This window comes from Staurois parvus, unplaced genomic scaffold (assembly GCF_062004578.1).
Source record: "Staurois parvus isolate SC_StPar_1 unplaced genomic scaffold, SC_StPar_1.0 ptg000151l, whole genome shotgun sequence".
In the NCBI taxonomy this organism is placed as follows: Eukaryota; Metazoa; Chordata; class Amphibia; order Anura; family Ranidae; genus Staurois; species Staurois parvus.
Window position 1 is genome coordinate 22,668,676 of NW_028317947.1, and position 17,103 is coordinate 22,685,778.

A 17,103-nucleotide genomic window follows, 5' to 3' on the forward strand; every position below is an offset into this window, starting at 1 on the left:
TAATTCTATGCCGTGACGCTGTCAAATAATGTGTCTATTTCATGCTGTAATGTTCACATTACTATTGGTGTGTGTTATTATGCAGATTGTGATGGCTATAAGATATATCCTCCTGTGTGTCATGTGATAAAAATGGAGGTTTTGACAGTGCAAGAATATTGCAGTTGGATTCTGTTATTTCTTGGAGTGCCGGGTGAATGTTATGATGTGCCAGGGCAGGTATTCATTTGGTAGAGGGTCTTTCACATGTGTAGAATATGTAATGGTGTAAATGCTGAATAAATATACCTGTGTGTGACTACCTCTTGATTGTGTGTGTATATATGTCTTGCTTTTAGTTATTGCACCCAGGATTGCCGTTACAACAGGCAAGACAATTTTGCCCTAATTTCCATGCATTACGGTAAAAATGTCCCACCTCCCTATATCCTTACTCTATCTCAAGGTCCTATCTCAATCATGTGCTGTGCCCTGCAGCAATGCTGGCCTCTGTTTCTCTCCTAACAGGACACAGAGGCTGCAGTGGGCACCACAAGCTCCTGCTGCTGTCAATCAAATCCTGCGGACGTACACAGTTGGGCTCTGAAGCGTGTTGGCATGTGTGCCCCCATAACACACAGCTTGCTATGGGGGCAGACACAGAAGAGGTGTAGCTAAAAGTGCCACCGGGGGACCCCAAAAGTGGAGATTTGGGGCTGCTTTATGCAATATAATTGCACAGAGCAGATAAATATAATATGTTTATTATTTAAAAAAAAAATAGTTCTTTAAAGCTGCTTTAACGTAAAACCGCTGCATCTCTGTAACTATTGCATCGTCATCTGTTTAACTGATTACATTTCCAAAACCTAATAAAAATATTGAACAAGAAAAACATCATCAGAGGCTCAGAGACTTGGACACTGATCTCTTAACACGTCCAAGTTCTAAGGATTCAGATTCATATTATACAGTGTTTTTTTTAGCCTCCATAATTAACTAAGACAGGCTCCTGCACTAAATCCAGGACCCTGCATTCACTATATCTGGTCTCCCACAGTACACAGAATATCGAAGTGTAATTATTTTAGTAAATATAAACTGCTAAATACCTTTTCTCATCAGCAGTTAGAGCAATCTTCTGACTTCTATCAGTGTCCAGCTGAGCACAGATTAAAGCTTATAGGGGGAGTTTTCATTTTGCTCTAGGAGGATGCAGGACCCCTGACCTCTGTCAGGACAGTACTGATTGGCCATTGGATCACATGCACTCTCCCAAGAAAAAAACCTCTCTAGCAATACACACCAAACTGAGCTTGTGCAGATTGACTCCATATGATATGTCTTATCCAGAGATAAGAGGAGGGTACTGGAAGAAGGGGAGAATCAGAGAAGTCAGGATCAAACAGCTTTTTAGACAATCCAGAGGATTAACCCCTTAGGTTCCACAGTGAATATAACAAGCATGCTTTACTGCATATACAGACTAATATTACTGTTGTGGGTTTACTAACACTTTCATGATGTATCTGCTCTGTGGAACACTTATAAACATTAGCAACAGCAACCAGGAGGAATGAGCAATGCAGATACAGACTATTTTTATTTTATACAATTTAAGAGACCAGATTTCCCTCATATAAAATGTACTGGTGCTCTACAGAAGGGAAAATCCATAATAAGTGTGTTCTACAAAACAATCATTGTGTCAGGAAAGAGGCTTAGTAATCAGCTAATGCTTCTGAGATGGACTCTAAATGTCTCATCAAGTTGTATACTAGTGGAAGATGTAACACTCTAAGAACACAGTAAGGTATATCCAGTATATCTGTGATGGGTTCGTTGGTCTATTTATAAAAAAAAAAAAAATCCCTATAGACTTACAATTTTACAATTTAACAATAGTTATTGCTAAGTTATAACACTAGGCTCATTTCATGACTGACATTAATGGGCTGATCTTGCTGTTCTGACAGTGGTATGTGACAAATTACAGCTTTGTCACTCTTGAACCTGTTGTCAAAGTGTCTAAAACATGAACATAAAATCACTATTATTTTTAAAGGAAGGCTGTCAGTTTGATTAAAGTGGTAAAACCAAGAAAACTAAAAGTGGTCAACTTAACTATCAAATGGAAGGCACTTTGCAATACCTGCAATTGCAGTTCTGTTTCTGTTCCCTTGAATCCCAGGAAAACCCAGCTTTCACTTTAACGCCTGCCACAACCACCCTACATCTAGGCCCTGCCCTGTCATTAAATGTAGAATGTACGATTTATTGCCAGTAGGGTCTCTGGATGCACATAATTCATTACGAGGATATAAAATGTTTACGGCTAGGATTGAAAGGTGTCTGAACTTTGACATATTTTTTTTACTCGGCTTACTTTTTTAAACCGAAGTGTTCACATCAGATTCAAGCTTCCACTGCAGTGCAATCAGCAGTGGCTGTATTTATAACTATTACACCTTTGCAGAAATCTGCATAGAAGCTCTACAACTTCAAAGCTCTCAGAGGTGCTCCATGCTTGGACCTAGTCTGCATTTACTTAGTATGGTCAAAGTCTACAGTGAATTTTATTGCATAATCCAGAAACTGATTGACTTGGCAAAAGCATTAGAATCTAGTTTGGATACAGATTCACTTTAGCTACAACTTCTCTACATTGCCCAATAGCGGAAGGTGTAGAGTCGATCTACATCTGATAATCCCAGTTTGGGAATGTAACAGGGTGCTGTGAGAAACCTATCAAAACCACAACTACTATTGTTGATGCCATCAGAGGGTCAGAGGTCACCTGGTCTGACACTGGTTAGTCTGTCAACTGCCTGAACCCACACACTGTTGCCCATGTACTAGAAGTGGCCTCTGTACCACACTGCCCCCCTCCCCCTGACACGCTTTCTAAATTGTGCAGGTTCAGAAAAATATCTAAAGCTAGATAGGTGGGATATAGGTGAAGCTATGATAATTATATGACGTTATAATAATTTACCTCTGAATACTCCAATATTCAGTAAGCCTAGTATTGACAGGTTCTCTTTTTGGTGCAGCATGATGACTGATAGATCACAATAGAGCACTTTGAGGTCTGACAGATTAAACCCAATACTTGAGTTAAATTTATAGTGTGTCATAAACATACAAATGTCTTATAGAGTGTCTCTTAAAGTGTTACTAAACCCACAACAGTAAAATCAGTTTGTATATGCAGTAAAGCATGCTTGTTATACTCACTGTGGATTGCAAAGGATGTTTGATCCTGTCTTCTCTGATCCCCCCCTTCTTCCACATTCCTCATTTCATCGCCTGATAAAACAGAGCCTTGGGAACACTCTGCACATGCTCAGTTTGGTGTGTATTACTAGACAGTTTTTTCTTTTTCTTGGGAGGGTGCATGTGATCAGCACAGGGCTAATCAGTACTGTCCAGATAGAGGTGAGGGGTTCTGCATCATCCTACAGGAGAATGAAAACTCCTCCTACAAGTTTTAACCAGTGTTCTGCTGGACACTGATAGAAGTCACAAGACTGCTCTAACTGCTGATGAGAAAAGGTATGTAGCAGTTTATATTTACTAAAAAAAAAAATCACATTTCCATGTTCTGTGTACTGTGGAAGACTAGATATAGTGAATACAGGGCCCTGAGTTTAGTAACACTTTAAACATAACCAGGCATATCTGTACAAAATTCCTATACATTTCCTTTCACCCTTTTGCAGCCAGACTAAGCTTTTTCCATTTTGCACACAGATACTAAAATACTTTTTTTTTTTTTTTTACACTTATCAGCCATACCTTTATGGCCACTGACAGGTTAAGTGAAAAACATTGACTATCTTGTTACAATGGCATCTGAAAGTCATTGGGATATACTGAATTAGCCAGCAAGTGAACATGTTGTCCCTGAAGCTGCTTTGTTGAAAAATTAAAAAAAAGTTTGTTGTGTATAGGGTTGCGTAGCCACAGACCGGTCAAGGTGTCCATGCTGACCTGTGTCTACAGCTAAAGCACAATGGGCACATTAACATCAGAACTGGACCATGGAGCAATAGAAGACGTTGGCCTGGTCTGATGAATCAGGTTTTTTTTACACCGTGTGGATGGCCGAATGTGTGTGCTTCACTTACCTGGGGAAGAAGTGGTGCCAGGCTGCAATGTGAGAAGAGGCCAAGCTGGCAGAGGCAGTGTGATGTCTGGGCAATCTTCTGCTGGGAAACCTTGAGTCCTGCCATTCATGTGGATATTTCTTGATCCTCTCTTGTATTAAAAGAGGTATAGACTCCAGAGAGAGAGATATCATATTCCCCGGTACAAATCATTAGTAATACCTCATCTGGAATATGCAGCTCAGTTTTGGGCACCAATTCACAAAAAAACATTGGGGAAATGGAGAAAGTGCAAAGGAGGGCAACCAAACTGACAAGAGGCATGGAGTAGCTCAGCTATTTGGAAAGATTAGAGGAATTGAATTTATTCTCTCTTGAGAAGAGGAGATTAAGGGGGGATATGATCTCCATGTATAATACATAAGGGGGATATGATCACCATGTATAATACATAAGGGGGGATATGATCACCATGTATAATACATAAGGGGGGATATGATCTCCATGTATAATACATAAGGGGGGATATGATCTCCATGTATAATACATAAGGGGGGATATGATCTCCATGTATAATACATAAGGGGGATATGATCTCCATGTATAATACATAAGGGGGGATATGATCTCCATGTATAATACATAAGGGGGATATGATCTCCATGTATAATACATAAGGGGGGATATGATCTCCATGTATAATACATAAGGGGGATATGATCTCCATGTATAATACATAAGGGGGGATATGATCTCCATGTATAATACATAAGGGGGGGATATGACCTCCATGTATAATACATAAGGGGGGATATGACCTCCATGTATAATACATAAGGGGGGATATGACCTCCATGTATAATACATAAGAGGGGATATGATTTCCATGTATAATACATATGGGGGGGTATGATCTCCATGTATAATACATAAGGGGGGATATGATCTCCATGTATAATACATAAGAGGGGATATGATCTCCATGTATAATACATAAGGGGGAATATGATCCCCATGTATAATACATAAGGGGGGATATGATCTCCATGTATAATACATAAGGGGGGATATGATCACCATGTATAATACATAAGGGGGGATATGATCTCCATGTATAATACATAAGGGGGGATATGATCTCCATGTATAATACATAAGGGGGATATGATCTCCATGTATAATACATAAGGGGGGATATGATCTCCATGTATAATACATAAGGGGGGGATATGATCTCCATGTATAATACATAAGGGGGATATGATCTCCATGTATAATACATAAGGGGGGATATGATCTCCATGTATAATACATAAGGGGGGGATATGATCTCCATGTATAATACATAAGGAGGGATATGATCTCCATGTATAATACATAAGGGGGATATGATCTCCATGTATAATACATAAGGGGGGATATGATCTCCATGTATAATACATAAGGGGGATATGACCACCATGTATAATACATATGGGGGGGTATGATCTCCATGTATAATACATAAGGGGGGATATGATCTCCATGTATAATACATAAGGGGGGATATGATCACCATGTATAATACATAAGGGGAGATATGATCACCGTGTATAATACATAAGGGGGGATATGATCTCCATGTATAATACATAAGGGGGGATATGATCTCCATGTATAATACATAAGGGGGGATATGATCACCATGTATAAATACATCAGTGGTTCATATAGTGAACTCGGTGTAGAGCTATTCACCCTGAGATCATCACAGAGGACAAGGGGGCACTCTTTACGTCTGGAGGAATAGAAATTTAATCTCCAAACATGGAAAGGTTTCTTTACAGTGAGAGCTGTGAAAATGTGGAATAGACGCCCTCAGGAGTTTGTTCTGGCCAGCTCAGAGGATTGCTTTAAAAAAGCCTGAATTATTTTCTAGATACACAGAATATAACTGGATATTAACATTTATAGGTAAAGTTGATCCAGGGAATTGCCTCTCGGGGGATTAGGAAGGAATTTGTTTCCCCTGCAGGAGCAAATTGGATCATGCTTTGCTGGGGAGGGGGTTGCCTTCCTCTGGATTAATTGTGGGTATAGGATTATAACTTTTTTTTTTTGGTTGAACTAGATGGACTTTTGTCTTTTTTCAGCCAGACTAACTATGTAACTATGTAATATACCACCTACCTAAACATTGTTGCTAACAAAGTACTCTGCTTCATAGAAACAGTATTGGCTGATGGCAGAGGCCTCTTTCAGCAGGAGAATGCGCCCTGCCACAATGCAAAAAGGACTCAAGAATGATTTGAAAAACATAATGAGTTTGGGTTTTGACTTGGACTCCAAATTCTCCAGACTTAAATCAAATCAAGCATCTATGGGATGTGCTGGAAAAACAAGTCTGATCCATGGAGGTCCCCACTTTGCAGCTACAGGAATTAAAGGATCTACTGCTGATGGTATGGTACCACGGACCAGAGCATACCTTCAGAAGTCCAGTGGAGCGTGCCTCAACAGGTTAGGGCTGTTTGGGCAGCAAAAGGGGACATACTGAATAGTAGGTGGGTGGTCATAAAGTTATAGCTGATCGGTGTATATTTTATGAAAGCAGGGACCCTGTAGAATAAATTGGTGGCAATTTTTTATGTCACAAGATATTTGCATTATTGTTTATCAAATCTTTATTTTCAGTAAAAAGAAATACACACAAATTAAGTAAACAATATAAAAATATGTTTTTCTGTGGTTGTGTTAAGGAAACAGATACCAGCTATGTCAAGCCTGAGAAATGGCAAACATTGTGCAGAGATTTTGCTTTATCAGCTCTTACAAGTCAACATTTTAGAGTTAAAGGTAAATAATTTAACAGTGAATTATTACTCTCACTTCATAAAATGTGTGGGGCATTTTTGGTTTTCATACCTGATACACGCATTTGGATTCATAGGAGAATTTAAAAAAATTAGATTTTTTAAAATTAGTTTTAATAAACTATCAATTTTCTAAAAAAAAATATTTTAAATTATTGCCATCACAAGGGGCAGATTTTTTTAGGGAGACATCAGGGGCTATCAGGCGCCTAATATCTCCTCTGCACAATCTAGTACAAACTGCTTGATCAGCTTCTTCCCCAGCTAGAGTGGCCAGGTTTTGACAGCTATGAGCTCAAAAGTGCTTCCGGGTTCATACTATCCAGTGGAAACCAACGAATGGATGTTCTCTGATCTCCTACCACTCTCCCTCCAGACAAGCCATGGAGGCCCCAGGCACCCAAGAGAGATAGGTAAGCTTAGAACACAGAGAAGGTGGCACATTACAGTACATGTAGAAATGAGCAGATTTACAGCCACCTGAATCACTACTACAGGAAAGCTGGCACACAGAAATAAAAAAGATAAAGAAACATCTGGCTGCTGATATAGAGGCTGGGAGTTTGTTTACATGCCAGTGCTTACACCGTAATAGTAACAGCAGCAGTGAAACTGTTAAAAGTTATAATCCAGCCAAAATTTATTTTTTCTTCAGTCTTGAATAGATTATAACACTGTCAGGTCTGTCAGATTTTTACCACTCTCCAGGGCTTTGAAAAAAAAATTCCTCTCACTTCCTGATCCAGTAAGAATGGTTTCCCCAGACAGAAAGTGATGGAAATTTACAGCAGAGACACAGACATAAAGAAAGGGTGTTAGGGGTTACAGTATTCCATTCTTTGTTACATTGCTGTTGGAGATTTTCCCTCACATCCTGTCTGCTGAAACAGTTGCCACTTCTAGCAGTGGTGGTCAGCCTGAAAATTAAAGAGGGTGTCAAGTGTAGCCCCCGACATTCCTAGGGGGCCACACAACAGCAGCATGTGTTCATGCACTGAGGTGCTATGAGTTGAGTTTGGCAGCCCATGCATAATTATTAAACTGTAATGCACCAAAAATGTCAATATTTCTGAATTTTGTGCAATGTACTGTAACACACGCTGAAGAGATACTGAGATTAAAAGAAGCTCTATTGTTTCTACCAACTGCAGTAGTAGTAACTCCCAGCAATAGTTTCAGTGGCCACAATAATAACTCCCTGCATTGGTGTTCACAATAATAACCTCCAGCATTGGTGTCAGTGACTGCAATAAAAACTCCGAGCATATAGTAGGTGTCAGTGGCTGCACTATTAACCCTCAGTATTGGTGTCAGTGATTGCAATAATAATCTCCAGCATGTGTCACTGGGCCCAATAATAACTCCCAGCATTGTTGTTAGTGGACACAATAACAGCCCCCACTGCCACCATACACACTGCTGGTTAAACCCCCACCCATTACATTATTATTATTGTACAGGATTTATATAGCGCCAATAGTTTGCTCAGCGCTTTACAATATAATGGGAGACAATACAGAAACAATACAGTTCAATACATGAAGGATAGGAGGGCCCTGCTCCTTGGAGCTTAAAATCTAGGAGGGAGGGGCTAGTGGTACAAAAAGGTAGTAACTGTGGGGGATTACATTGCTGTTCAGTGGCAGTCCTGTTAGCCCCCCTCTGCATTGCTAGTCAATGGCAATGCTGTTAACCTCCTCTTGGCAGCACTGTTTACCCCTCCCCCCCCCGCATACACCCCACCCCTTCTTACCCTTGAAATGCTGGTCAGTAGGAGTGCTGTTAAGACTTCTCCCACCCACCTCACTGGTGATGAGAAGCAGCACTGTCAACCACACAACCCCCCTCCCTGCACTGGTGGTCATTGACAGTACTGCTGAGCCCCCTCCCCTTCTGCATGGGTGTTTTGTGGTTCTTTACCTTTGTCCGGCCAGGTCTATACTTGTACTGTCAGGCAGAACTCAAATGTTCTTCCAGTGCCCTCTGTGTTTTAGCACTTGGCAACCTGCTGCCATTCTGCAAACTGTGGCAGAGTGATTGTAGACAACAGCAGAGCCTGAACACTAAAAAAGCAGTGAGGACCCTAGAGCAAAGGTGCCCAACAGGTGGCAAACTCAGGCCAGGGCATGGCAGGCCTCACAAAGAGTGCCAGAGGGCTGTGTGCTGGGCAGCAGGAACTTAGAGAGTAGGTGATGGTAATAGAGCTCTAACAGAGCAATGGATAGAGGCAAAACCCAACACGGGCTCTAATTCATACTCTATCCAAAAAAAAAAGTTTGTTGTACAGTATATATTCAAAATATCTGCATTCAATCATTCGCCAAGCAAAAGTTGATCACCTGCTGCATGAAATATAAAAAAGTGCCTGAGGATGGAATGACTCTGCCTAAAGGAATTAACTGCCTAAAGGCAATTGGCCTAAAGGATCTAATTAGGTTCTCACTTTGGTATTTCTACCACAGGCTAGAAAGTTAACAAATTGGTTAAGTACTGTTCTTCTGGGTAATTTTATACATGGGAGAACTTAACAAACATTATGATAGAACGAACGGCAAAATGTTTATTTTCCTTGTGGATAGATTAAGGGGGGAGGGGGGTGTATAATCCCTGATGGGTTTTTTGTTTTTTAGTTTTGCAATCTGTGTTCCTTTGGGGAGATTTCATTTCACTTCCTGTCCTATAGCCAAAACAGGAAGTGAGAGAAAATCCTTCTAAAGTAAGTGGATCCCTCGTTGTTGCCAAAACTAATGTCCCCATTGTACGATTTTTCATCTATTACTGTTCTGGGATCCTCTTTTACTTTCCTTTTCACTTTTGAGCATAACAGTAAACAGGACAAAGAGAGAGAGTGAACCTCCCCAACGGGGATATAGACAGCAACCTGACAGGTATTCTAATCTCTCTCTATTCAATCCAAAATTTAAAACGTTTTTGGCTTTAGTTATACATCAAGTACATATAAGGAAACAAAATAGGGAAGGAAACTGGTAAAAACCACGTCAGGTTATATTTTGATGTTTGTATCCCACTGGGGAGATTTCTCCTCACTTCCTGTCTAGTATGCATAACTAATTTCCTCCTGACAGAAGTGTTTTTGCAAAAAGGTGTGTAACCTATTTAGGCCATTGAAATGAATTAACACTCAAGCTCGAAGTGCACTGCTGCTACTGGCAGTGTTTTTTTTTCTGGCCTCTAAACTCTTCTGCGACTAAATGCCTCTAAAAGTTTATGTGTGCATGGACACATAGGCTAACCTGCAGGGGAGTTTAGAGGCAGGAAAAAAAAATGGCAGATGCTTCTAGAAGCAGCTGTAAAAAGCCCAGAGTGCACGAGACTTAAAGGTATTTAACATATTTGGCAATTGCAACCAGAACAGATAAGCTCACTGAATGATTTTTTTTTCTCACCTCTTATTCTCCTGACAATTCCAAAATTTTGGATTGACCTTCACCTTCTGTTTTGGTGACAATGGTCACCAGGGCAAATAGAAGGGGCATAAACAGCAACATAAACTTGGCAAAAGGTTTAATTTTTCCCAGATCCATAACAAAAGTAATAAAGTTTGGGCTTTACATACACTTCAAAGGCACACTGCAATCAAGAATAAAAATGCTGCATTTATACTGACTTAAGAGACACAGTCTACTTGTTGAGTGTCTCTAATTTTCATCTTGGAACTTATCCATTGCAGCTGGCTTCTCGGCTGTACTTTATGGTATCTTTACTTTGAAAGGTCCTGAAACTGAACCTGAAAAAATACAGACCAGAGTGTTCCCTGGTTCTAGGCTACGTTCTACCAGCTGAACCCACGGCAGCCTCACACCAATGAAGCATGAAAGGAAGGATGCCCAGATAAGAATCATGCAATGAGAGCCTGCAGTCTCACCAGGAAATACTGTCTAGCTTTCTAAAATTCAAAATGTTCATAGTATTTCCTAGATGGTATTATTGGTTTACTAGTTTTATAATTTACCTAAATTTGCTTGGCTTGACTACAGATTACTTTACAAGCAGACATTCTGATAATTCAGGTGCTTTAAATGTAATACTTCAGCTTAACATTCCATCCTCGAAAAGTGACTCTATGCTTTGCCCTGCCAGAGAGTACATCCTGAAAACCAATGAACTGCATAATGTAGTCAATAGACAGGACACCTCATAAAATCATCTGGTAACATTCGGTGGATAGAGCTTCACAGGCAATACAAGAAGGAAAAATTCACTCAGGTGTAGCTTTTTTATTGGATATGTTTTTTACTCAATACACATTGCTCCCTACATGACCACTGCTAGCGCTGAGCATCGAAAAGATATTTCAGAAAGAATTAAGGTTTTCCAGGAGCCTTTTTGCAGCCCCTGGCTCTCAGTCACATGTTAACTCTGTATATTGCTACCACCCTGCGTGTGCTTCTGCAGCTGATACAGGAAAGACTCTGAGCAAAGTGGTATGGACTGTAGTCAGAGCTGCAAGAGATTTCTTTAACCAGATTGTAAATGTAATAGCAAGTGTAAGTTACACCAATATCTGGGACATTTATAGAGGATGAGATTGTTTTTCAGTATGATGACAGAGTTGGGGGTATTAGCAATGCTAACTCAAAGTGGCTATAACATGAAATATACTGCTGTCCTGGCTGCAAATAAGGTACAAGTTGAGAAAACAAAATAACACAATCATAGGTTTTCATGACCATCTTGGCGAGCTCATTTTATTGGTTGCCAAAGATGCTCTGTAGCTCACATGCCAATTCTTACTAAATATTCACTGCACATAGTAAACCAATTGGCTTACAGACAAAAGCTTTAAGCTATAGCTTAAAAACTGTCCGCGTGCAACCCTGAAAAAAATCCCAGGTGACCATAACATCTAGGGTATAAACCATGTACCTAAAAGTCTTGGTTTTCAGGGTGAAATCCCAGTAGTGCCCAGCTATGTACATATTCAGATACTCCAAAGCCCTTGGTTTTCATGAGGAGATGCTACAACAAATGGCTGCAGAACTGCATAAGATAAACATCAAAAACAACTCATATTTCTAAGCTCCAATAAATTCCACAACACTAATACAACAAATTCAAAGAGGATCAAAACTGGTAATTGCTTGGTACAGTACAATTAAGGATTAGAATTAACCCCCATACCTGTTGACCTTGGCCTAGTCAGATACAGCTCTGATTCTCCAGATGAGCCACAGAACTGTTTTCGTAAAAACACACTGGCTCTATGATCACGCTGCAGACAAACCACAATGTGTACAAGGACAACTTTCTGGGCTGAGTCAGACACAGATTTGTTAGGCCTCATGGCCACATGCCATTTAAAATAGTAAGGGAACCTTCAACAGTCACTCAACTGTCAGCCGTATTAAAGCCTAACAACTAAAGTTGCAATGAACTGTAAGAAGAGTTTGGAGTAACCTAAAAACCCACATCATCATAGAAGCTCAAGAATGCCTAACCTATTTAACTTGATTAAGTCAAAACTTTATCAAACTTTGCATATACTTCCAAATAATGTAATACAAGAACACCTCTTCATGCAACTCATGTACAAACCTAACTGCACCTGTAGGTCCATCCAGTTTTAATTGCTAAGCAGATTCTGAGTGTCAAAAAAGCCAAGTACTCACAGTTTGGAAGTCTCTGTGGCTGCACTCATGACCTCTAAACTTGCAATAAAGCATCATGTCTTTAAGGTCATGACCCGTTCGCTCCATAAACTCCCCCATACAGAAGGTTTTGGGTTTAAACTGCTTGAACTTGGTCTTTTCTTCAAGAATAGCCAATACATCTGGGTCTGCCAAGTGCGGCTCTAGGATGTGACCATTAACATCAAGGAGCTCCAGCAGTTCCCCTGCATGGTATAAATCATTGGTGGTGATTTTGGAAAAGCGGAATGAGTTGAGGTTACAAATGGTGACAGCAGGAAAGACCAGGCTCTCGGCAACCACTTGGTCCACTTTGGTGACATGCTGGTAGGAGAAGTAAAAGGCCACTCGCTCTGAACTCTCCAGAAGGAGAAGGCCCAGGGAGCACACAAAGGCCACTGTCCACAGGAAGCGCCGGAGCGTTAGTGGGCCGTACACAAATATATGCCGTATCCCATGGAGTGTGGATGTGTTGGCAAAGATCTGAATGCTAGAGGGATGAAGGCTCCCCAGACTGTCCTCACTAGGGCTCTCCTTCAGATCCATTTTTCCACTTGGGAGGTACAGCCTTGTTACCTCCAGATTTTTTTTTAAACCTCTCTACATGAAATATGAGAGTGGAAGAAGCAGATTCACAGTGCTCTCCTCCCTCCCAACCAACAAAGCCTGCTGTCAACTCAACGATCGCCTGTTGGGGGTAAATGTTTATAAATAAAATCCATAGAAACTCTGGCTGTAGATTTCTTCATTGCGATTAAGAGGGTTGGATGTGCGTGGGGAGACACCAAGGTGAGGTGGAACTGCTGTGGGTGGAGAGAAAGACAGACACCGGCCAATGGAAACAGAATTCATCCCTGCTGCCTCTTGCTCCATCTCCACCTCGTTCTCACACGCAGACAGAGAAGAAATGTGATTAAACAAACCAAGCAGCCTGATGAATAAAAGGGTTGCAAACCAGTGTTCAGCTGTATGCGTTAACTGGTGCTGCAGCCAGGGTCTGTAATCCCAGGAGCCAAATTTCACCGAGGGGATGCTTTCCTTGATGACCAGTCGCTGGAATTAATCTCTGTCTTTCTCAGATCCTCACCCACCCACCTTCCCTCTGCCTCTAAACCCAGACGGTGCCAGATTCAGTCCTCGTTGCAAGAGCAGCAGAGGTGATGAGGGAAGGGGTGGGGGGAGCTGGAAGTAGCATCACAGTCAGTGAATATATTTGTCTGAATATCCACAACACATCAGTGGAAGTCCTCAGTATATAAAGACTAAGGAGGGTGGAGGGAGAGGAGGATGCTTTAGATGCCTCTAGGGTAGCAATAAACTGCAGCCGCAAATCCCTTTAGAAAGTCAGGCAGCTAGGGACAAGCAATACCAATTTTTTATACCACTTAAAAGTGTGGTGAGTACATGGAATAGCAATCCATCAGAGGGAGAGGAAATAACAGCAGTGCTGATTGATCTGAAATCAAATAAAGAAGGTTACAGACTTTGTTTTGTGAAAAAATTGATCTAATGGCAGTCATATAAGGCACATGCTGTCCCTACTGGCTCACACATTCATTTCTCCTCTTCAGCTGTGCTGCAGAATGACGGGACTATCTGGGACAGACAGACAGTGGTAGGCAGTTGAAGAGCTGCTAAAGTGAAAATAACTCCGGAGATTAATTATGCCTTACAATATCTCAGAAAGCAGGAACATGGGCAGCGCAGACGAGTACATAGTCTGCTGTCAGTCCAGGCAGCTCCAATACACCGAGCACAAATTGACAGGAGTAGTCTCACTGGGATCCAAAAACCAGATTAGATGTCTCTCTCCTTAATCCGATACATCTTGAAGAGAACCATTATCTCTGAAGATAAAACACCAGAGGGTGCCTGATACAAATGTTCTGCATACAGATTCACGGGCCAGATATGGATCTTTTCACTTGTAGGAAATTATTCAGGCAACTGGAGAAGCCAACACAAAAGAAAATAACAGTAAAAGTACGTCCAGCTACTTTGATTTAAAACAGCACCCATTGCAATATGTTATATAGATATCTAAAGACATTAGTGTTGCCACTGGATTCAGCTTCAATGCACATAATGTTAAGCTATTGTGGTGAGGCCCAAGGTCACATGTTACTTATTCATTTATGTAACACTGGCAAACTCAGCAGCACTCTACAAAATACAAGGGCTGGTTACATTAGTCTGTGTTTGCTGAGTAAAATACAATGTAGTGTCCACAGCTTGAGAAAATCTGGATGACAGCGGTAGTTTTTAGAGTTGAACAGGTACAACTAAAGTAAACCAACGCTAATGCCGGCAAATTTTAAAGACTCAGTACATATAAGGTTATATCTGCTTGTACATTCTTTCTTCTCTCTTCATCAAAATGTTGTTTTCAAAGGGTACCTTAAATTTTATTACAGCAGTATACTGTAAGCATTGGGCAAATTTGTCCATACATAGTTCCAATAACCCAGTCCTGAGAGAAATATGTAGGCTGCCAATGCTGGCCTCCATCTGAAGTTGCTAATTTCCCATTTGTTACATTGACTTAAGCCTGACCCTAACCTTTAAAGCGGTTGTAAAGGCTTAAGGTATTTATGCATTTTATACATGAAGGTAAAAAACCTTCTGTGTGCAGCAGTGCCCCCAGCCCCATCAATACTTACCTGAGCCTCGTCAAGATCCAGCGATGTGCACGACAGCCTCGGCTGTCCTGGGTCCCTGCATCCTCTTTGGCTGAGACACCAAGCCAGAGCCATTGGCTCCCATTGCTGTCAATCACAGCCAGTCAGCCAAAGAGGAGAGAGAGGGGCGGGTCCAAGCCACAGCTCTGTGTGTGAATGGACACACGGAGCAGCGAATGCCCCCATAGCAAGCTGCTTGCTGTGGGGGCACCCAAAAGGAGGGAGGGGCAAGGAGAGCCTGCAGGGGACCCGAGAAGAGGAGGATCCAGGCTGCTCTGTGCAAAACCAGTGCACACAGCAGTTAAGTATAGACATGTTTGTTATTTTACAAAAATAAACTAACCTTTAGAATCAGTTTAAATTGGAAGAAAAGCTTAACTATTTTTAGAGACATTCCCTTCCCCCTAACGCTATCTATCCTGCATACCCTGTATAAAAAAGATCTGTGTACTTTAAACTTTTTAACCCATTCCGGTCCGGTCATATGATCCTGTAGCTCTGGCTCTCCTGTGCAAGGGAGCGCTTGACAATGACTTGGAATTCTGTGAGCTATGATGTCCCCCAAAGGTTCCCATGGTCCAACTGTTGTTGGTGCTACCTCCTCATCTCTGCAGCAGCTGCTCAATGAGACAGGGAAGCTGCAGGATCACATGACTGGACCAGAATGAGTTAAGAATAAGTAACCATACTGATCATTTTACACAGAGAAATCTGAAGTCAGCAAAAGTTCTTACCTGAATAGGGACATACTCCTCTTGTTCTGAAAAAAGTAGGGTCAGCATGATAGCCAAGTATTTAGAAGCATCAATGACAGACACAGGGAACATTTTCTTTAAAAGTACAACTGAAACAAAATAATTGGGGTTGACTTACTAAAGGCAAATAGACTGTGCACTTTACAAGTGCACCAAAAAGGAGAGAGAAGCAGCGCCATCTAAGTGCAGCAATATAAGCAAATAATTTATCTCCACAAAATTGGCCACTCACAATAGTAGTAGTCAAATGAGCACTTGTCAAACTGGTGTCAACTGCTGTACAATTCCTTGCCGGTCCTGCTGCAGGCAAGTCCCCAAAGCACTGTCCTTGGCTGTGCTGGTGGTTCCCAGTACTTCCTGGTTGGTGTGGATCCTCAGGGCAGGTGGGAGCTCCAGGTACAGCAGCAGTAGGCGTGGCACGTGTTTGGAACATGCATGCTCCTTCACCAGGCCATCTGATGCATGCATGTTTCCGCATGCATATTTGCTGCACTTAGATGGCGCTGCTTCTCTCTCTTTTATGGTTCACACAGAGTCTCTTCTAGCTCTTTTTGAATTGGCTGCCACTGAGTCAAGCATTGCTGGAATATCCCTTAACCACCTTTGGACTTTAAGGATTTTACTTGTTAACATACTAGCCATCACAGTATACATCTGCTTTTTTTTTTCTTAGTGCGCCAAATATTTCTCTTGTACTTTACAAGTGCAGCTGCACTCAATTTCCCCAGGACTTAGTGAATGTGGTAAAGTGTCACTTTGTAAATAATATCCAATTAGGTGCAAGGAAAAAAAAACAGCATTTTTGCTTACAGATGATTGTATGATGGAAATCAGCAGAGCTTCAGCACATTCCCTAAACTCTGTGAAGAATTAGTGCAACTGCACCACTTGCAAAGTGCACAGTATATTTGTCTTTAGTAAATCAACCCAGTTGTTGTTTTCAAGTACAATAATAGTAACCTCAAGTTTCCAAAGAGGTGTATTAATTAATAAATTAGGCCCATTACAAAATCCAAAAATGCCCACTGGCCCAAAAAGTTCACCCAGGACAACATGTGACAGGAATCCTAAAGCTCCACCTG

At 41.2% G+C, this 17,103-nt stretch overlaps 1 protein-coding gene across 1 annotated transcript in view; it reads right to left on the bottom strand.

Moving 5' to 3' along the window:
- Nucleotides 1–13,791, bottom strand: part of ASIC2 (acid sensing ion channel subunit 2) — a 655,219-nt gene extending 641,428 nt beyond the window's left edge. The window contains exon 1 of the mRNA XM_089674637.1: nt 12,571–13,791. Within this exon, the coding sequence (XP_089530763.1) occupies nt 12,571–13,134 (564 nt within the window). The 5' untranslated portion in view covers nt 13,135–13,791. The remainder of the gene's footprint in view (nt 1–12,570) is intronic.
- Between the last annotated feature and the right edge of the window lie 3,312 nt (nt 13,792–17,103).